Source organism: Ambystoma mexicanum, chromosome 3q (genome assembly GCF_040938575.1).
Source record: "Ambystoma mexicanum isolate Mex_15411 chromosome 3q, UKY_AmexF1_1, whole genome shotgun sequence".
NCBI lineage: Eukaryota > Metazoa > Chordata > Amphibia > Caudata > Ambystomatidae > Ambystoma > Ambystoma mexicanum.
The window spans coordinates 1281969382-1281991500 of NC_090926.1; the positions used below are offsets into that span (position 1 = coordinate 1281969382).

Consider the following 22119-nt stretch of genomic DNA (forward strand, 5'->3'; position numbering starts at 1 on the left):
AGACTTCTGAGACTTACAGAAGCCCATGCTGCTCTGCTGCTCTCCATGTGCAGCTGCGCATGTGCGGGGACTTCTGAGACATACAGAAGCCCATGTGCAGCTGCGCATGTGCGGGGACTTCTGATACAGAAGCCCATGCTGCTCTCTGCAGTAGGCAGAGGATCGACGCTGGTGAGGCGGTCCGGCAACATACGCCAAAAGAAGCAAAAGGAGATGAGAACTGCAGAGTCATAGAGGGACCCAGCAGCGTTGCACCAGCGCCGGAGAGGAGATCCAGCCGACAGAGAAGTGCGGTGAGCCGCGGATTCAGAGAGGGACCCAGCGCCACCACACAGCAGAGACGTGGCAGCACCGGAGAGGAGATCCAGCATGCCGGCCGGAAAGAAAAGGAACAGGAGACACGAGGTGAGACGCCGGAGTCGAGGAGGGGCTCCAGCGAGACGCTGAACGACACCGCCGACAAAGAAGCCCGACAGCCACAGGAGACCGAAGGAGGCCAGAACGGCAGCATGCTGCGCCCGGAAGAATCAGAGAAGCTGCGTACACGCAGGTACGAAAACAAAGTCAGGGAGGACCCGGCATGTGGGATGAGGGTCATAGAGCAACCACAGCCACCCAAACATAAAACGCCCAACAGCGTGGAGGAAAAGGCACACGCCAGTGCCAGCCATAAGCCATTTGAAAGCGAGGAAGCAAAGGCACACGCCATTGCCAGCCATAAGCCACTTGAAAGCGAGGAAGCAAAGGCACACGCCACTGCCAACCATAAGCCACTTGAAAGCGAGGAACCAAAGACACGCGCTAGTGCCAATCAAAAGACACTTGACCACGAGGACTGAGGCCGTGGCAACACAACAACGCCCAAACACCATCGACCATGACACAGTCTGGGAGCGCAATGGTAGACACCACAGCACCTGCCATGCCCGGAGTGACGCCCACCAGCCCGGTATCATTCCTACGCCACCTGAACCCGTTCTCACTAGAACCCCAGGAGAACCAAGGACAGAGATGGCAGGAGTGGATGGACGAGTTCAAAGAATGTATGAGAGCCGTAGGAAACCAAGATGCACCAAACAAGCTAGACATCTTCACAAATCTGGTGGGGAAAGAGCATCATTAAGACCATCCCGGCAGCAGAAAGGACAACATACCAAAAATTAATCGAAGCCATCAATGGTTGCCTAGTAGTCGTTCCAAATAGGGACTATGAACGCTACATCTTCAATCAGTGCACCCAGATGCCCCAAGAAACAATCGGACAGTTCATATTGCGTTTGCAAAGGAAAATCACGTACTGCAACTTCGCTAACTTCAATAACGATGAAGCTATCCGCCTAAGGGTCATTGAAGGATGTTTGTCATCAATATTCCGCAAACACCTACTTAAGAAGCTGCTACCCTTGAAAGAGATAGCTGAGTTGGCCAGAGTGTACGAAAGGGTGGACATCCAAGCTGCCCACATAGAGAACCCAAAGTTTTGAGTTTCCACACAAGGGCCAATGCCCCACCATAGGCCAAATGTGCATGAGGTGTGGCCAGGAGAATCACTTCCAGAGCATGTGCCGGGAAAAGGCACCCCTACTATCAGCATACCGGCCGCTGAACCAACAAACAACAGTGAGGCGATTCGATGCGCCAAGACCCTTCAACCCACGACCATACCCTGAACGGGAATATACCAAGACTGCCACCATCCCCAGATCCGTGGCCAATGCCGGGTTCATCAGAGCAGTATAGAACCTACAAGTAGAACAGGCGAATGAGACTTATGCCAACCAAGAACAAATATACCACACGCAATTCTACCCGGAAGAAGAACGTCAGATGGAGAGTATCACCAGGGACCCCTATGAGAACCTACCACTCAAAGAACAACCAACAGAACAGGACCAATACGCAGAATATGACCGATACAGCAGAGAGTATGTCCGACTCATCTCTGAAGCCTCAGATGACAGCACTGCACCCCGGGGGATGGTCTACCTAGGAGGAATTTACACCCCATTTCTGGTAGATACCGGCACCACCGTCAATGTCATGTGCCACCTAACATACAAACACCTAGCAGATAAGTTCCCACTACAACCATCACACGCCCACATATTCCATTGGGGCGCTACACAACCACTAACTTCCAAAGGACAGTTTGCAAGTGATCTCATCCGCAGGGGCAAGAGAGCCCAGACGACAATACACGTCATCCACAGCCCAGCAACAGGAAGGTGCCTACTCAGCCACAAAACTGCTGTCGCCCTACAGCTGTCAACATCCACTACGACGAATCAGAAGAAATTCAAGGGACCCCGCCTAACTCCCAACTCATACAGGCCATCGACCAGAAAGCCCTGGACATTGAAATACTAAAAACCACCTATCCGGCCCTATTCGAAGGAGTGGGCATGCTGAAAGACAACGTTATCAAGCTGCACATCGACCCAACGGAACGACCAGTGCCACAACACCCCAGGCGGATAGGTTTTCACTTACAATTGAAAGTCACCCATGAACTGCAAACATTACTAAACAACAACATCATAGAGAGAGTGACAGGGCCCACACCGTTGGTGTCCCCACTTGTAGTCGTCCCCAAAGCTTACGGACGCCTCCGCCTCTGCGTTGACATGGGTATCCCCAACACAGCCATCCAACGGGAGAGGCATCCAGGCCCAAACATCGAAGACATGTTAATAAAGCTCAACCAAGCTACTACATTTTCAAAGCTGCATCTCAACCAAGGATACCACCAGCTTGTCATCGATCCCGAATCAAGACCCATCACCACATTCACTACTCACAAAGGCCTGTTTCGCTACAAACGGCTAAACTTCAGCATCTCATCTGCCACCAAAATTTTCCAGGAAACAATCCACAGATTAATCAGCCCGGTCACCAACGCATTCAACTACAGCGATGATATCCTCATATTCGGAGTCACCCAAGACCAACATGACGCAGCTTTACATCAGGTCTGCCACATCCTCCAGGATGACGGACTCACACTCAACAGCCAGAAATGTGAGATCAATACCCACACCCTATGCTTCTGTGGCCACATTTTCTCGGACCAGGGCATCAAAGCCGATCCGTACAAAATCCGTGCAATAACGGATCTACCCATCCGAAGGACACATCTGAACTCCACTCATTCCTGGGCATGGCAGGGTACTGCACCCACTACCTCCCACAATACGCCTCACTCACGTGCCCGCTCCGACAGCTGCTGAAGAAAGATCAACCCTTCACATGGACAGACCAGTGCCAACAAGCATTCTCCTCCATCAAACGAGAACTGGCTGCCAATCGCCAACTAGCATACTTCAACCTGAACTGGCACACCAAAATCACTCTAGACGCTAGTCCGGTAGGGCTAGGCGCAATACTGGCTCAAACCGATCCACAGCACGACGCCAAAACTCACATTGTAGCATACGGCAGTCGTGCATTAAATGCAACCGAACAAGCATACTTGCAGGCGGAGCGCGAGAGCTTGGCAGCCATGTGAGCGTGCGAGAAATTTCACCATTTCGTCACTGGACACACCTTCACTCTCATAACGGACCACCAGGCCCTGCTGGCCCTCTTCGGCAATCCAAAAATTAATGCCACCCCACATCGAACAATGGGGCATCCGCCTTCAGGAATACGACTACACAATCCTTCACAAACCTGGAGGCGATGCGAACCCGGCAGACTACCTGTCACGACACCCGGACGGGGCGTCCGACACCACAATGCAGAGAGAAGCCGATGGATATGTTGCATACCTGTCACTAAACGCCCTTCCCCCAGCCATCACAGCAGCACAACTGTTTGCGGAAAAGAGCAGAACCGACCCCACCATCAGGGCAGCAGTAATGCTCAGCAACATGAACAAGTGGTCGACAGGCGGCCAACGAACACTTTGAGCCGATGGGGGGGGGCAGTAGACAGAAGAAACCTAGCCAGAATGGAGAAAATACACAACAAAATGGCCACAACAAGCCAAGGTACGTTACTCGGAGGGAATCGTTTAGTAGCACCCGAAAGCCTAAGGAAGCCACTGGTCATGATCGCACACGAAGGCCATCGAGGCATGGCCAACACGAAAAAGATACTGCGGAACCAGGTGTGGTTCCCCCACATGGACACCATTGTGAAAGACATACTAAGACACTGCAACCCGTGCCAAGTAAATGGAGCTGGCTCACCACCCTGCCCTCTGCAGATAGGTCTGCTCCCGGATGGACCATGGCAGCACGTAGCACTCGACTTCTATGGCCCACTGGAAGAGGGAAGCCACCTTAAAGTGGCCATAGATGAGTACTCACGATTCCCACTGGTGAAGCATGTCCACAGCCTTCCATCACGTGGTAGGCATAGTAGACGAGCTGTTCAGTGAGTCGGGTATCCCCAACACAGTGAAAACAGACAATGGGGAGAAATGCCACATTCCTGCGATCCTAAATACCCGCCAGTGGTAACAGACCGACTTCTCCATCCACGGTCCCGCCTTTTGAGTTAAATCTTCGTCTGATTTGCATAGCACTTCATGGCTCCTCCCCCACCCCCTGTTTTTTACACTTGTTCAGGGAAAAGGTTTGAGAATCTGAGCCACTGTGTGCACTACGACGATCACAGAGGATTTGCACTTGTAATTGCTCAGAACAGAATGCACTTAATAATAATAATAATAATAATTAGGCACTTATATAGCGCTACAAACCCTCAGGTATCTGAGCGCTGCTTATTATTACCCATGGTGTGTGGTGCTCATTTATCGATCTCGAAAGGATGAAAGGCTGAGTTTGGCCCTGCCAGGATTCGAACCTGCGTCAGCAGGCTCAGCACAGATGTCAAAGCGAGCGCTCTACTCGCTGTGCTATCGGACCGGGTTGCGGACAAAATCCAGGCAGCAGCTGTACCCCTTCAGCAGCGCCCCACACAACACTCTGGCATGTTGCGTAGATCAGGCAGCCATGTGGGTCCTCTCCGCGCCCCCTCTCCCTCCAAGACGTCTCCGCCGGAAGACACAAAGAAATACCGCAATTTGCTGCGGGCAAAAATGAGATGTGTTTGCAGCAAATCCCCTGGCTTTCACTTGCCCCCACCGAGCCCACCCCCAGAACGTGGAGGCCCCATACTTATTTGATTATTTTTATTTGTTTATTTGTATTGCGCCGAACTGCTCGCAAGCATCGGGGCGCACACGTGAAGACATGGACAGACGATAGAAAACAAAAACTGTAGACGGGACGATTCAGTGCAAAGAGGGATTAAGGCAGCAGTAGACGGAGAATCTTATCTAGGATTACTTAAAGAGCATGGTTTTAAGTTTTTTGCAGAATGAGTATAGATTAGTTTCCAGTCTGAGACATGTTGGTAGTTTGTTCCAGAAAGCTGCCGCACGGGTGGGGAAGGCTCTTCCTAGACCTAGTTATTTTTTGAATTTAGGAGTTATTATCAAACCCTTGGCTTCAGATCTGTTCTGGTTGGGTTGTAGGGTGTAAGTTTGGTCTTAAGGTAGGCAGGTGCTTTTCCATAAAGGCATTTATGGGTTAGAAACAAGGACTTGAATTGTACACGGTCTTCCATTTTCAACCAATGTAGGTCGCGTCTAGCTTCGCTAATATGATCTCTCCTTGATTTTTGTTTGATAACTCTTATCGCCTGATTTTGAATCAGTTGGTACTTGTGTAAGCTTTGCTTGCTGGCACCAGCAAGGAGTGCGTTACCATAGTCCAAATGTGATAAAATGCTGGCTCTGGCAATAGTGGCGCAATTCTTTTCATTGAGAAGGGGTCTGATTGCTTTGAGGAGTCTTATGTAGTAGTTGCAGACATAGATAGCATGAGCATCTGCGTTAAGTGTAGCTTCCAGCATCATGCCAAGTGTTTTAACCTTACCAACTACTTCAATGCAAGATTCCTTGATTTGAAATGCCTTGTAGTCAGATGTCAGTTTAGCGCACGCCTGGGTGGATCCAAATACCATTGCTGTTAAGGCATATCCAATTAGTGTTCATCCACTCTTCGATATTCTTGTAGAGGGTGTTCAATGTAATACTGTCCTTAACATAATCACCGCTCAATTCCATAACTAGCTGGGTGTCGTCAGCGTAGTTAGTAAAAAACACTTGAAGTTGTTCTAGAAATTCACACAGGAGGCGTATGTAGATATTAAAGAGCATAGGGGACAGGCTGGCTCCTTGAGGAACTCCACACGAGATGTTATGTTCGGTTGAGAATTTGTCTCCCCAGTGGACACGTGACATTCTATTCTCAAGGAAGGAGGTGAGCCAGCTTATTGCTTCATTGGAGCAATTTCCGGTTTTGGCTAGTGCTTGTTGTAGTAGCTGGTGGTCTAACAGGTCAAACGCGGCACTAAGGTCTAAAAGCACTAGTAAGCCGGTTTTGCCCTTGTCCATGATTTCCAGCATTTTCGTTTGTAAATCTAGCATTGCTGTCTTTGTGCTATGTACGGCACTAAAGCCGGATTGTTGTGGATGTAGTAACTCGTTTTTATCTACATATTCCTGTAGTTGAGCTGTAGCGATTTTATCCATGACCTTAAGGGTGAAGTTGCAATTCGTAATAGGCCTCATACGCTCCTGCTTAGCGGGTACCATTGCTAAAGTCCCTTGGGCAAATGTGTACAGGAACACAGGTGTTTAAGGCGTCGACTTGTGTGCTCTGTGATCTGAATGTGTGTGCAGTAACCATTGCATGCGCAGAAACACGTGAGTACCTTCGAAGGTGCGCATTAGCAAATATGCATGCAGCAACATGTGTGTGCGTGTGCGTGTTACAAATCTATCCTCACACAACAACACAGAGACGAGATTGAGTCTACACCTGCTCCTTTATTAACAAGAACAAGCACACAAGGTGCAAAAGCCGTTGGCGTATAATGGAGCACAGACTCACGACTCAATGCTTCCCGGAGCCAAGGGGAACAGTCGGGAGGATAGCTCAGGGGCAATGTGCTCGCCTTGGAAGCAAGACGACACGGAGCAATACAGTTTCGATCCCAGGGTCAGCACTTAGAAACCTCTGGGTATTAAGCGCGTTATAAATAACCTATCATATCATAACAAAGACATGAGTTTAAATGAAATTGACTGCACGCTCAGTGCTTTTGCCAGACTGCACAGCGCCACCTAACAACAGCTTGAGGTAGTGCATTTCCAAGCAGCCAATGTTGCTGGTGCTCAGGTGCAGAATACAGCCTATTAGAGGCCTGTAGTAGTGAACTAACTTGGCTTGGGCACAAGCATGTGAGGTTTAAAGAAGCACAGATTCCTAGCCTTATTGCTCACCTGCAGAAAGGTGCCCACAAGAATATCGTGCCTGCGCCTGCAGGTACATTGCTTGCGCAAGACTACACAGCACTGTATGTGGTACACAACAACTGTAGGGATGTGTAAGTGCCAGATTGCATAGTGCCTACGGTATAGTGCTGTGATAGGGACCCACTGTGCACCACAATGCTTTACAATGCCGTGGTACATAATTTCAAATGGTGGCCGGCCCGTGCGCCTCAGAACATGTCTGTCGGTGTACCGCCATGCATCATAGAGAGGCCGACTGCCTTTACAAAAACTATAGAATACATTTGAGTCCTGCACATAAATGGGGAAAAAATCAAGGCACTGCAAAAGCCTGTGAAAAATAAGGAAACACAGATTCACAGCTCTGCATTTCTCTTCGGCAAATGTGACAGTGGCGTGGCATGGCTGCAGTCACACTGCTTGTGCCAGACTGCACAGTGCCGCCTTTTCACAATCTGTGGCAGCCTAACCTAGCACAAACCTTGCTAGATCTCTTGCTAGATCCATGCATTGGTGTCCAGTGATTTCAGGCTGCCTGGCCTTGGACCCTGATTCCACATCTGTGCATTGGTGTCTAGTGATTCTGGTCTGACTAGCATACCATCCTCAATCTAGATCCATGCGTTGGTGTCCAGTGATTCCAGGCTGCCTAGCCCTCCACCCTGATTCCAGATGTGTGCATTGTTGTCTGTTGATTCTTGTCTGATTGGCTTTCCATTCTCATTTGATATCCATGCATTGGTGTCCAGTGATTCCAGGCTGCCCGGCCTTGCACCCTGATTCCAGATCCGTGCATCAGTGTCTGTTCATTCTGGTCTGACTAGCCTTCGATCCAGGAGTCTTCCCTTCCCCCTGAAGCACTCCCTTGTACACCCTCTTCTTAAGAAACCCTCTGCCGACCCCTCCTGCCCAGCTAACTATCGCCCAATCTCCATCACTCCCTTCCTGGGCAAGCTCCTGGAGAAACTGGCCATCTCCTAGCTAAATCTTCACACTGAATCTGTTGGTTGTCTTCATGACCATCAGTCTGGCTTCAGAGCTGCCAGAAGCACGGAAACTGCTCTCCTGAACATCCGTGAAGACCTGCTCTCCAACCTTCAGTCTAACACCCCCTGTGTCCTCATCTTGCTTGATCTCTCTTCTGCCTTTGACACTGTCAACCATGCCATCCTGCTTAATTGTCTCTGTGTTAACCTAGGGATCATCGGTCAGGCCCTGGCGTGGCTGACTTCCTTCCTCTCTGACCGACGCTCCCAGGTCCAACTTGGATCCTTTCTCTCTGCTATCTTCTTCTCTACGTGTGGTGTTCCCCAGGGGTCTAACCTCTCTCCCTGGCTGTTCAACCAATACCTGGCACTCCTTGCCCACCGCATTGCTGCTCTCTGCCCCAACTTTCAGTGCTATGCGGATGACACTCAGCTCATTTTCAGGCTCCCTTCAGCCACCTCCTCTCTGTCTCTCATCACTGACTGTCTGCTATCCAGGAGTGGTGTGCCACCAATGACCTCTGCCTTAATGCCAGTAAGACTGAGATTCTCCTCATCGGCACACCTGCTCCCTCCTTCCCTGTAGCTCTCTGGCCGGCCTCTCTTGGCCCTCTTCCCGCTCCCACCTGCAAGCCTAAAAACCTTGGGGTCATCTTCGACTCCACACTCTCTTTCTCGACTCACATCTCTGACGTCTCTGAGGAGATGAAGTTGGTAGTGTGACTTCTTAGAGGTATTCTTCCTTTCCTCTCCTTCCCCCAGAAGCTCACTGTCTCTAGAGCTCTTCTTCTCTCTAGGCTGACGACTGCAAAAGCCTCTTTCAAAAACTGCCTGCCTCTATTTTCCGCCCTTTGCAACTTATCCAGAACAGGACTGCAAGACTTGTCCTTGGCCTAAAGCCCAGGGATCGTATCTCTCCAGGACTGCAATCTCTGCACTGGCTCCCATTGGCTGCGAGGATTAAGTTCAAAACCCTCTGCATCGTCCACAAGGCCTTCTGGGATCTGGGGCCTCAATACCTTCAACTGTCTCTTCCTAGATATCTTCCCTCTCGAGCTCTTCGCTCATCCGCCTCCAACTCCCTCAGGGTCAGTCGCTTCTCAAAGCAACGAGTTGGTGGCAGATCTATTTTTTCAGCTGGGGTCTCCCTCTGGAACAGCCTGCCTGCCTCCCTGCCTCCCAGAAACTTGAGGAGAACCATCTTCGGTTCCGGAAGCACCTGAAAACCCTCCTCTTTGCTTCTGCTTTCTCTCCCCCTCTCCCATGCTAAAGTCCTGGCTGTTACTGAGACTGCACTGGTTACCTAGCCACCCATCTGATCTAGGGCCCTAGCCCTGCCAGATGCATGCCTGCACTGCCTCCCTGGCAATGCCTGCACCTGGGCACTGTTTTCTGTATCCCTACAGTCCCCCCACCAGCACTTACGTCTGCACTCACCCTGCACTTGCCACCTGCTGGCCGTTTATTTATCTTGTTATTCTATTATCCCATGCACTGCACTTTCCCTCCCCCTCTGCACTTTTCTTCCTCCCCCTTCCTTTGCCCTTGCGTGATCTGAATGACACTTGGCCTAGTAAGATCATTGTATGTCTTCCCTCTGTTCCCCCTCCCTTGCCTCGTCGCGATTTGAAACACTTGTGTATAGGTGCGTTATAAATGCCTTATCATATCATATCATTCTAGATCCATGCATTGGTGTCCAGTGATTGCAGGATGCCGGGCCTTCCACCCTGATTCCAGATCCATGCATTGGTGTCCAGTGATTGCAGGATGCCTGGCCTTCCACCCTGATTCCAGATCTGTGCATTGGTGTCCAGTGATTGCAGGATGCCTGGCCTTCCATCCTCATTCCAGATCCATGCATTGGTGTCCAGTGATTGCAGGATGCCTGGCCTTTCACCCTGATTCCAGATCCATGCATTGGTGTCCAGTGATTGCAGGATGCCTGGCCTTCCACCCTGATTCCAGATCTGTGCATTGGTGTCCAGTGATTGCAGGATGCCTGGCCTTCCATCCTCATTCCAGATCCATGCATTGGTGTCCAGTGATTGCAGGATGCCTGGCCTTCCATCCTCATTCCAGATCCATGCACTGGTGTCCAGTGATTGCAGGATGCCTGGCCTTCCACCCTGATTCCAGATCTGTGCATTGGTGTCCAGTGATTGCAGGATGCCTGGCCTTCCACCCTGATTCCATATCCAGTAGTGTAGTAGAGCCCATGGGCAGTCATGTCACACTCCAGCTGCCATGTAGAGGTCACCACTGTACTAGTGTAGTAGAGCCCATGGGCAGTCATGTCACACTCCAGCTGCCATGTCGAGATCACCACTGTACTAGTGTAGTAGAGCCCATGGGCAGTCATGTCACACTCCAGCTGCCATGTAGTGGTCACCACTGTACTAGTGTAGTAGAGCCCATTGGCAGTCATGTCACACTCCAGCTGCCATGTAGAGGTCACCACTGTACTAGTGTAGTAGAGCCCTGTGGGCAGTCATGTCACACTCCAGCGGCCATGTAGCGGTCACCACTGTACTAGTGTATTAGAGCCCATGGGCAGTCATGTCACACTCCAGCTGCCATGTAGAGGTCACCACTGTACTAGTGTAGTAGAGCCCATCGGTAGTCATGTCACACTCCAGCTGCCATGTAGTGGTCACCACTGTACTAGTGTAGTAGAGCCCATTGGCAGTCACACTCCAGCTGCCATGTAGCGGTCACCACTGTACTAGTGTAGTAGAGCCCTGTGGGCAGTCATGTCACACTCCAGCTGCCATGTAGCGGTCACCACTGTACTAGTGTAGTAGAGCCCATGGGCAGTCATGTCACACTGCAGCTGCCATGTAGCGGTCACCACTGTACTAGTGTAGTAGAGCCCATGGGGAGTCATGTCACACTCCAGCAGCCATGTAGCGGTCACCACTGTACTAGTGTAGTAGAGCCCATGGGCAGTTATGTCACACTCCAGCTGCCATGTAGAGGTCACCACTGCACTAGTGTAGTCGAGCCCATGGGCAGTCATGTCACACTCCAGCTGCCATGTAGAGGTCACCACTGCACTAGTGTAGTAGAGCCCATGGGCAGTCATGTCACACTCCAGCTGCCATGTAGAGGTCACCACTGTACTAGTGTAGTAGAACCCATGGGCAGTCATGTCACACTCCAGCTGCCATGTAGTGGTCACCACTGTACTAGTGTAGTAGACCCCATGGGGAGTCATGTCACACTCCAGCAGCCATGTAGCGGTCACCACTGTACTAGTGTAGTAGAGCCCATGGGCAGTCATGTCACACTCCAGCTGCCATGTAGAGGTCACCACTGTACTAGTGTAGTAGAGCCCATGGGCACTCATGTCACACTCCAGCTGCCATGTAGAGGTCACCACTGTACTAGTGTAGTAGAGCCCATGGGCAGTCATGTCACACTCCAGCTGCCATGTAGAGGTCACCACTGTACTAGTGTAGTAGAGCCCATGGGCAGTCATGTCACACTCCAGCTGCCATGTAGAGGTCACCACTGTACTAGTGTAGTAGAGCCCATGGGCAGTCATTTCACACTCCAGCTGCCATGTAGTGGTCACCACTGTACTAGTGTAGTAGAGCCCATGGGGAGTCATGTCACACTTCAGGTGCCATATAGCGGTCACCACTGTACTAGTGTAGTAGAGCCCATTGGCAGTCACACTCCAGCTGCCATGTAGCAGTCACCACTGTACTAGTGTAGTAGAGCCCTGTGGGCAGTCATGCAAAACTCCAGCTGCCATGTAGCGGTCACCACTTTACTAGTGTAGTAGAGCCCATTGGCAGTCACACTCCAGCTGCCATGTAGCGGTCACCACTGTACTAGTGTAGTAAAGCCCCATGGGCAGTCATGTCAAACTCCAGCTGCCATGTAGTGGTCACCACTGTACTAGTGTAGTAGACCCCATGGGCACTCATGTCACACTCCAGCTGCCATGTAGCTGTCACCACTGTACCAGTGTAGTAGAGCCCCATGGGCAGTCATGTCACACTCCAGCTGCAATGTAGCAGTCACCACTGTACTAGTGTAGTAGAGCCTTGTGGGCAGTCATGTCACACTCCAGCTGCCATGTAGCAGTCACCAATGTACTAGTGTAGTAGATCCCATGGGCAGTCATGTCACACTCCAGCTGCCATGTAGTGGTCACCACTGTACTAGTGTAGTAGAGCCCATGGGGAGTCATGTCACACTCCAGCTGCCATGTTGCGGTCACCGCTGTACTAGTGTAGTAGACCACATGGGCAGTCATGTCACACTCCAGCTGCCATGTAGAGGTCACCACTGTACTAGTGTAGTAAAGCCCCATGGGCAGTCATGTCAAACTCCAGCTGCCATGTAGTGGTCACCACTGTACTAGTGTAGTAGACCCCATGGGCACTCATGTCACACTCCAGCTGCCATGTAGCTGTCACCACTGTACCAGTGTAGTAGGGCCCCATGGGCAGTCATGTCACACTCCAGCTGCAATGTAGCAGTCACCACTGTACTAGTGTAGTAGAGCCTTGTGGGCAGTCATGTCTCACTCCAGCTGCCATGTAGCAGTCACCCCTGTACTAGTGTAGTAGATCCCATGGGCAGTCATGTCACACTCCAGCTGCCATGTAGTGGTCACCACTGTACTAGTGTAGTAGAGCACATGGGGAGTCATGTCACACTCCAGCTGCCATGTTGCGGTCACCGCTGTACTAGTGTAGTAGACCACATGGGCAGTCATGTCACACTCCAGCTGCCATGTAGAGGTCACCACTGTACTAGTGTAGTAGAGCCCTGTGGGCAGTCATGTCACACTCCAGCTGCCATGTAGCGGTCACCACTGTACTAGTGTAGTATACCCCATGGGCAGTCATGTCACAATCCAGCTGCCATGTAGAGGTCACCACTGTACTAGTGTAGTAGACCCCATGGGCAGTCATGTCGCAATCCAGCTGCCATGTAGAGGTCACCACTGTACTAGTGTAGTAGACCCCATGGGCAGTCATGTCACATTCCAGCTGCCATGTAGAGGTCACAACTGTACTAGTGTAGTGGAGCCCCATGGGTAATCATGTCACACTACAGCTGCCATGTAGTGGTCACCACTGTACTAGTGTAGTAGACCCCATGGGCAGTCATGTCATACTCCAGCTGCCATGTAGAGGTCACCACTGTACTAGTGTAGTAGACCCCATGGGCAGTCATGTCAAACTCCAGCTGCCATGTAGAGATTAACACTGCACTAATTTAGCAGCGCCCCGCAGCCATTCATGACACACTCCAGCTGCCATGTAGCGGGCACCACTGTACTAGTGCAGCAGAGCCCATGGACAGTCATGTCACACTCCAGCTGCCATGTAGCGGGCACCACTGTACTAGTGCAGCAGAGCCCATGGACAGTCATGTCACACTCCAGCTGCCATGTAGCGGTCACCACTGTACTAGTGTAGTAGACCCCATGGGCAGTCATGTCATCCTCCAGCTGCCATGTAGAGGTCACCACTGTACTAGTGTAGTAAAGCCCCATGGGCAGTCATGTCACACTCCAGCTGGAATGTAGTGGTCACCACTGTACTAGTGTAGTAGACCTGATGGGCAGCCATGTCAAACTCCAGCTGCCATGTAGTGGTCACCACTGTACTAGTTTAGTAGACCTCATGGGCAGTCATGTCACACTCCAGCTGCCATGTAGCGGTCACCACTGTACTAGTGTAGTAGACCCCATGGGCAGTCATGTCATCCTCCAGCTGCCATGTAGAGGTCACCACTGTACTAGTGTAGTAGACCCCATGGGCAGTCATGTCAAACTCCAGCTGCCATGTAGAGATTAACACTGCACTAATTTAGCAGCGCCCCCAGCCATTCATGACACAGTCCAGCTGCCATGTAGCGGGCACCACTGTACTAGTGCAGCAGATCCCATGGACAGTCATGTCACACTCCAGCTGCCATGTAGCAGTCACCACTGTACTAGTGTAGTAGAGCCCATGGGCAGTCATGTCACACTCCAGCTGCCATGTAGCCGTCACCACTGTACTAGTGTAGTAGAGCCCATGAGGAGTCATGTCACACTCCAGCTGCCATGTAGCGGTCACCACTGTACTAGTGTAGTAGAGCCCATGGGCAGTCATGTCACACTCCAGCTGCCATGTAGCGGTCACCACTGTACTAGTGTAGTAGAGCCCTGTGGCAGTCATGCAACACTCCAGCTGCCATGTAGCGGTCACCACTGTACTAGTGTAGTAAAGCCCCATGGGCAGTCATGTCAAACTCCAGCTGGCATGTAGTAGTCACCACTGTACTAGAGTAGTATACCCCATGGGCAGTCATGTCACACTCCAGCTGCCATGTAGCGTCACCACTGTACTAGTGTAGTAGAGCCCATGGGCAGTCATGTCACACTCCAGCTGCCATGTAGCGGTCACCACTGTACTAGTGTAGTAGAGCCCCATGAGCAGTCATGCCACTCTCCAGCTGCCATGTAGCGGTCACCACTGTTCTAGTGTAGTAGAGCCCTGTGGGCAATCATGCCAAACTCCAGCTGCAATGCAGTGATCACAACCGCACATGTGAAGTGAATAAATATGGATCATCATGTCAAACTCCTCCTACAGGGTAGGGGTCACCACTACCCTAGAGTAGTCGAGACCCGTGGATAATTATCTGAAAGGTTTGCGCAGTACCGAGGTCACCACTTTACTAGCCTAGTGGAGCTATATGAACTAACATGGCAACCCTTTGCCGCAGTGCTGAGGTCACCACTCCACTAGTCTAGTGGAGCTATATGAACTGACATGTCAACCCTTTGCTGCAGCACGGAGGTCACCACTCCACTAGTCTAGTGGAGCTATATGGACTAACATGTCAACCCTTTGCCGCAGTGCTGAGGTCACCACTCCACTAGTCTAGTGGAGCTATATGAACTAACATGTCAACCCTTTGCTGCAGTGCAGAGGTCACCACTCTACTAGTCTAGTGGAGCTATATGAACTAACATGTCAACCCTTTGCTGCAGCGCAGAGGTCACCACTCTACTAGTCTAGTGGAGCTATATGGACTAACTAACATGTCAAACGTTTGCCGCAGCACTGAGGTCACCACTCTACTAATCTATTGGAGCTATATGAACTAACATGTCAACCCTTTGCTGCAGCGCAGAGGTCACCACTCTACTAGTCTAGTGGAGCTATATGAACTAACATGTCAACCCTTTGCTGCAGCGCAGAGGTCACCACTCTACTAATCTAGTGGAGCTATATGAACTAACATGTCAACCCTTTGCCGCATTGCTGAAGTCACCACTCTACTAGTCTATTGGAGCTATATTGACTAACATGTCAAGTCTTTGCCGCAGTGCTCAGGTCACCACTCTACTAGTCTAGTGCAGCTATATGAACTAACATGTCAAACCTTCGCCGCAGCGCCAACATCACCACTCTACTAGTCTAGTGGAGCTATATGGACTAACATGTCAAACCTTTGCTGCAGCGCCGAGGTCACCACTCTACTAGTCTAGTGGAGCTATATGGACTAACATGTCAACCCTTTGCCGCAGCGCCAAGGTCACCACTCTACTAGTCTAGTGGAGCTATATGGACTAACATGTCAACCCTTTGCCGCAGCGCCAAGGTCACCACTCTACTAGTCTAGTGGAGCTATATGGACTAACATGTCAACCCTTTGCCGCAGCGCCAAGGTCACCACTCTACTAGTCTAGTGGAGCTATATGGACTAACATGTCAACCCTTTGCCGCAGCGCCAAGGTCACCACTCTACTAGTCTAGTGGAGCTATATGGACTAACATGTCAACCCTTTGCCGCAGCGCCAAGGTCACCACTCTACTAGTCTAGTGGAGCTATATGGACTAACATGTCAACCCTTTGCCGCAGCGCCAAGGTCACCACTCTACTAGTCTAGTGGAGCTATATGGACTAACATGTCAACCCTTTGCCGCAGCGCCAAGGTCACCACTCTACTAGTCTAGTGGAGCTATATGGACAGCGCTGGGGTCACCACTCTACTAGTCTAGTGGAGCTATATGGACTAACATGTCAACCCTTTGCCGCAGCGCCAAGGTCACCACTCTACTAGTCTAGTGGAGCTATATGGACAGCGCTGGGGTCACCACTCTACTAGTCTAGTGTAGCTATATGGACTAACATGTCAACCCTTCGCCGCAGCGCCAAGGTCACCACTCTACTAGTCTAGTGGATCTATATGGACTAACATGTCAACCCTTTGCCGCAGCGCCAAGGTCACCACTCTACTAGTCTAGTGGAGCTATATGGACTAACTAACATGTTAAACCTTTGCTGCAGTGCCGAGGTCACCACTCTACTAGTCTAGTGGATCTATATGGACTAACATGTCAACCCTTTGCTGCAGCGCAGAGGTCACCACTCTACTAGTCTAGTGGAGCTATATGGACAGCACCGAGGTCACCACTCTACTAGTCTAGTGGAGCTATATGGACTAACATGTCAACCCTTTGCTGCAGCGCCAAGGTCACCACTCTACTAGTCTAGTGGAGCTATATGGACAGCACCGAGGTCACCACTCTACTAGTCTAGTGGAGCTATATGGACTAACATGTCAACCCTTTGCTGCAGCGCAGAGGTCACCACTCTACTAGTCTAGTGGAGCTATATGGACAGCACCGAGGTCACCACTCTACTAGTCTAGTGGAGCTATATGGACTAACATGTCAACCCTTTGCCGCAGTGCTGAGGTCACCACTCCACTAGTCTAGTGGAGCTATATGGACTAACATGTTAACCCTTTGCTGCAGCGCAGAGGTCACCACTCTACTAGTCTAGTGGAGCTATATGGACAGCACCGAGGTCACCACTCTACTAGTCTAGTGGAGCTATATGGACTAACATGTCAACCCTTTGCCGCAGTGCTGAGGTCACCACTCCACTAGTCTAGTGGAGCTATATGGACTAACATGTCAACCCTTTGCCGCAGTGCTGAGGTCACCACTCCACTAGTCTAGTGGAGCTATATGGACTAACATGTCAACCCTTTGCCGCAGCGCCAAGGTCACCACTCTACTAGTCTAGTGGAGCTATATGGACAGCGCTGGGGTCACCACTCTACTAGTCTAGTGGAGCTATATGGACTAACATGTCAACCCTTTGCCGCAGCGCCAAGGTCACCACTCTACTAGTCTAGTGGAGCTATATGGACAGCGCTGGGTTCACCACTCTACTAGTCTAGTGTAGCTATATGGACTAACATGTCAACCCTTCGCCGCAGCGCCAAGGTCACCACTCTACTAGTCTAGTGGATCTATATGGACTAACATGTCAACCCTTTGCCGCAGCGCCAAGGTCACCACTCTACTAGTCTAGTGGAGCTATATGGACTAACTAACATGTTAAACCTTTGCTGCAGTGCCGAGGTCACCACTCTACTAGTCTAGTGGATCTATATGGACTAACATGTCAACCCTTTGCTGCAGCGCAGAGGTCACCACTCTACTAGTCTAGTGGAGCTATATGGACAGCACCGAGGTCACCACTCTACTAGTCTAGTGGAGCTATATGGACTAACATGTCAACCCTTTGCTGCAGCGCCAAGGTCACCACTCTACTAGTCTAGTGGAGCTATATGGACAGCACCGAGGTCACCACTCTACTAGTCTAGTGGAGCTATATGGACTAACATGTCAACCCTTTGCTGCAGCGCAGAGGTCACCACTCTACTAGTCTAGTGGAGCTATATGGACAGCACCGAGGTCACCACTCTACTAGTCTAGTGGAGCTATATGGACTAACATGTCAACCCTTTGCCGCAGTGCTGAGGTCACCACTCCACTAGTCTAGTGGAGCTATATGGACTAACATGTTAACCCTTTGCTGCAGCGCAGAGGTCACCACTCTACTAGTCTAGTGGAGCTATATGGACAGCACCGAGGTCACCACTCTACTAGTCTAGTGGAGCTATATGGACTAACATGTCAACCCTTTGCCGCAGTGCTGAGGTCACCACTCCACTAGTCTAGTGGAGCTATATGGACTAACATGTCAACCCTTTGCCGCAGTGCTGAGGTCACCACTCCACTAGTCTAGTGGAGCTATATGGACTAACATGTCAACCCTTTGCCGCAGTGCTGAGGTCACCACTCCACTAGTCTAGTGGAGCTGTATGGACAACACTGAGGTCATCACTCTACTAGTCCAGTGGAGCTATATGGACTAACATGTCAACCCTTTGCTGCAGCGCAGAGGTCACCACTCTACTAGTCTAGTGGAGCTATATGGACAGCACCGAGGTCACCACTCTACTAGTCTAGTGGAGCTATATGGACTAACATGTCAACCCTTTGCCGCAGTGCTGAGGTCACCACTCCACTAGTCTAGTGGAGCTATATGGACTAACATGTTAACCCTTTGCTGCAGCGCAGAGGTCACCACTCTACTAGTCTAGTGGAGCTATATGGACAGCACCGAGGTCACCACTCTACTAGTCTAGTGGAGCTATATGGACTAACATGTCAACCCTTTGCCGCAGTGCTGAGGTCACCACTCCACTAGTCTAGTGGAGCTATATGGACTAACATGTCAACCCTTTGCCGCAGTGCTGAGGTCACCACTCCACTAGTCTAGTGGAGCTATATGGACTAACATGTCAACCCTTTGCCGCAGTGCTGAGGTCACCACTCCACTAGTCTAGTGGAGCTGTATGGACAACACTGAGGTCATCACTCTACTAGTCCAGTGGAGCTATATGGACTAACATGTCAACCCTTTGCTGCAGCGCAGAGGTCACCACTCTACTAGTCTAGTGGAGCTATATGGACAGCACCGAGGTCACCACTCTACTAGTCCAGTGGAGCTATATGGACTAACATGTCAACCCTTTGCCGCAGTGCTGAGGTCACCACTCCACTAGTCTAGTGGAGCTATATGGACTAACATGTTAACCCTTTGCTGCAGCGCAGAGGTCACCACTCTACTAGTCTAGTGGAGCTATATGGACAGCACCGAGGTCACCACTCTACTAGTCTAGTGGAGCTATATGGACTAACATGTCAACCCTTTGCCGCAGTGCTGAGGTCACCACTCCACTAGTCTAGTGGAGCTATATGGACTAACATGTCAACCCTTTGCCGCAGTGCTGAGGTCACCACTCCACTAGTCTAGTGGAGCTATATGGACTAACATGTCAACCCTTTGCCGCAGTGCTGAGGTCACCACTCCACTAGTCTAGTGGAGCTGTATGGACAACACTGAGGTCATCACTCTACTAGTCCAGTGGAGCTATATGGACTAACATGTCAACCCTTTGCTGCAGCGCAGAGGTCACCACTCTACTAGTCTAGTGGAGCTATATGGACAGCACCGAGGTCACCACTCTACTAGTCTAGTGGAGCTATATGGACTAACATGTCAACCCTTTGCTGCAGCGCAGAGGTCACCACTCTACTAGTCTAGTGGAGCTATATGGACAGCGCCGAGGTCACCACTCTACTAGTCTAGTGGAGCTATATGGACAGCGCCAAGGTCACTACTATACTAGTGTAGTAGAGCTATATAGACTAACTAACATGTTAAACCTTTGCTGCAGCGCCAAGGTCACCACTCTACTAGTCTAGTGGAGCTATATGGACAGCGCCGAGGTCACTACTATACTAGTGTATTAGAGCTGTTGGTAGCTTCCGGTGCATACACTGTTCACTGAGCGTAGGTGTGATTTCTGGTTGATGGCCGCCATGTGGTTTTGGGCGAGGCTATGTGTGGTTTGTTTAGTTGTTGTGGTGTTGTGAAGTATGTGCGGTTTGTGCTGCTGTAGAGTTATGGTTGTGTTTAGTTCAGAGTGCTGCCAAGAGGGCCCCTTCTCACCCAGGCTCAGTCTGGCCTGTCACGTGGAAAGTGACCCTCCTGCCTTTGTGGGTGTTGCTGACCGTGTTGCCTTATTGTTTTCCCAGAGGCCTCTGGGAATCTGCCATGGCTCCTCTTGATCTGCCCTTGCATGGCTGGCCCTTAACCCTCTGCTCTCTTTGTCAACAGCGCTCCAATGCCCTACCTTGTGGGAGTGCACGCCAGCTTGATGGAGGTGAGTTAAGGCCTCATTCCCTCACTGCACTCCTCATGGTCCCTCATTCTGCTGCCATGAGATGTATGGGGTGCAGAGGTGTAGAACCACAAGGGGCACCTGTGTATATGCAGAGCTTCACAGGTATATTGTGTGTGTGTTTGTGGAAGGGGGACAGAGTCCCACCTGTTGCTTGTACAGGTGTGTGTGTGTGTGTGATAGGCTGGCTGTGCACCCCTGGAAATGGCAGGGGCATGCCAAGAGGACTGCCGCTGGTGTGATGCTGCACAGAGCATGATGGGGTGTTTTGTGAGGCGTGTGCCACCCGCTTCTTTACACTGTGTGCAGTTCGCATTTGTCATGCATGTGGGGTTTGCTGTATTGTGGGTTCGTGCACGTAGACTCTGTCACTAATCCCCCTTCGTTCCTTGCAGCGAGTGAGGGCTAAAGCCCTGGAGGACGTTGTGATATTACATGTGGATTCCAACACGCTTGAGACGCCATTCCAGGACCTGGAGAGTCTTCCCGCTGATGTGGTGAGTAGCTGCACGCCCTCCTGGAAATCAGCTAGCCAATGGGAGCTCGCCCACAGCACTGGGCCCCCCAGTGCTGTCCCTGTGCCCCTGCACTCGGAGTGCCACTCTCTCAGCCCTGGAACGCTCTCTCTCTCTCTCTCTCACCTCAAGTGTCTCTTCTTGAGAATGCCCACACCTCCACATGTGAAGCATGTCTGTGACATTGACGCAGCAAGACAGCAATAGAAGGTGGAATCTGCCAATACTGACCCTAACAAAAACATTTCTGTAAATTGCAGGACGTATATACCAATGTGGACATCTTTTGCACAAAATGTGCGGCTGGCTCTTTCTGCATTCAGTCTAGTGCCCAGTTTCATGAAACAGATGTGGGAGTTGCATGGGTTAGCCCCGGTCCTCAGGACAGAAAATCTCCCCGTGCTGGGAGCTAGCACGGGGGAGTCTTGAACAAACTTCCTTGAGCTGGCACCTGATGGAGCCAGCTTCCATTTATTTTGGTTGGGTGAGGTGTGAGGAATTCGACCACCCGCACGGGGAGTGTGCGCCCACCTGGGCTTATTTGAAGTTTTGCAAATAAAATGAATGAGAGATCAACCTCTGAAAATGTGTGGGGCTAATCTGCACACATTTTGCTCTGCACAGCGCACAACAAACACATAGCCATGTGTACTCTGGGGGGACACAGCCTACAGACATAGTCCACCCTGTCACATTTAGCTGGAATGTGACAGCCAAAGATACATCAGAGCATCTCTGAACGGAAAAGGCAACCCCTTTCTCTGGCCATGGCCAGCCTATTTAAAATATCAAAGGCTCCAAGTATCCACCCTCTCAATTGCCTAAGTTCAACTGGTGGCAGCGCATACTGAGGAGAGTTAATTGAAACAGGCCTGCAATAGGCCTGATCACAGAACTGACAAAAGTGGACAGGAAACCCCAACACCTCTTTGATAGTATGCAATGTGTCAACTTGAAGCTAGCTCCCACCCCTCTGTATAAAGGGCAGTGAATGGCATGTCTGGGACAACTGTTTACAGTAGGCAACCCCTGCAGGGAGACCCCCTTTCAGAAGGAAGAAGTATGTGTATTGATGGAACCAGAAAGTCTGTTCTCGCCACAAACCTCAAGGGAGACCTGCGCTTTGATCAGGAGCCACAGGGCTCAATTAACCAGAGAGACACGTTTATCCACAATAGACAGGAAGATGGGTGGGACTTAGTAGTTAATGTTGTCACCCCTTACATTTCCTGTTGCAGA

The 22119-nt window shown here is 50.8% G+C and overlaps 1 protein-coding gene across 2 annotated transcripts in view; it reads left to right on the plus strand.

Moving 5' to 3' along the window:
* Nucleotides 1–22119, plus strand: part of DENND1C (DENN domain containing 1C) — a 652034-nt gene that overhangs the window by 456747 nt on the left and 173168 nt on the right. For both annotated transcript variants that reach the window (XM_069604349.1, XM_069604348.1), the window contains exons 12-13: nucleotides 20302–20347; nucleotides 20761–20862. In XM_069604349.1, coding sequence (XP_069460450.1) covers nucleotides 20302–20347; nucleotides 20761–20862 — 148 coding nt within the window. The remainder of the gene's footprint in view (nucleotides 1–20301; nucleotides 20348–20760; nucleotides 20863–22119) is intronic.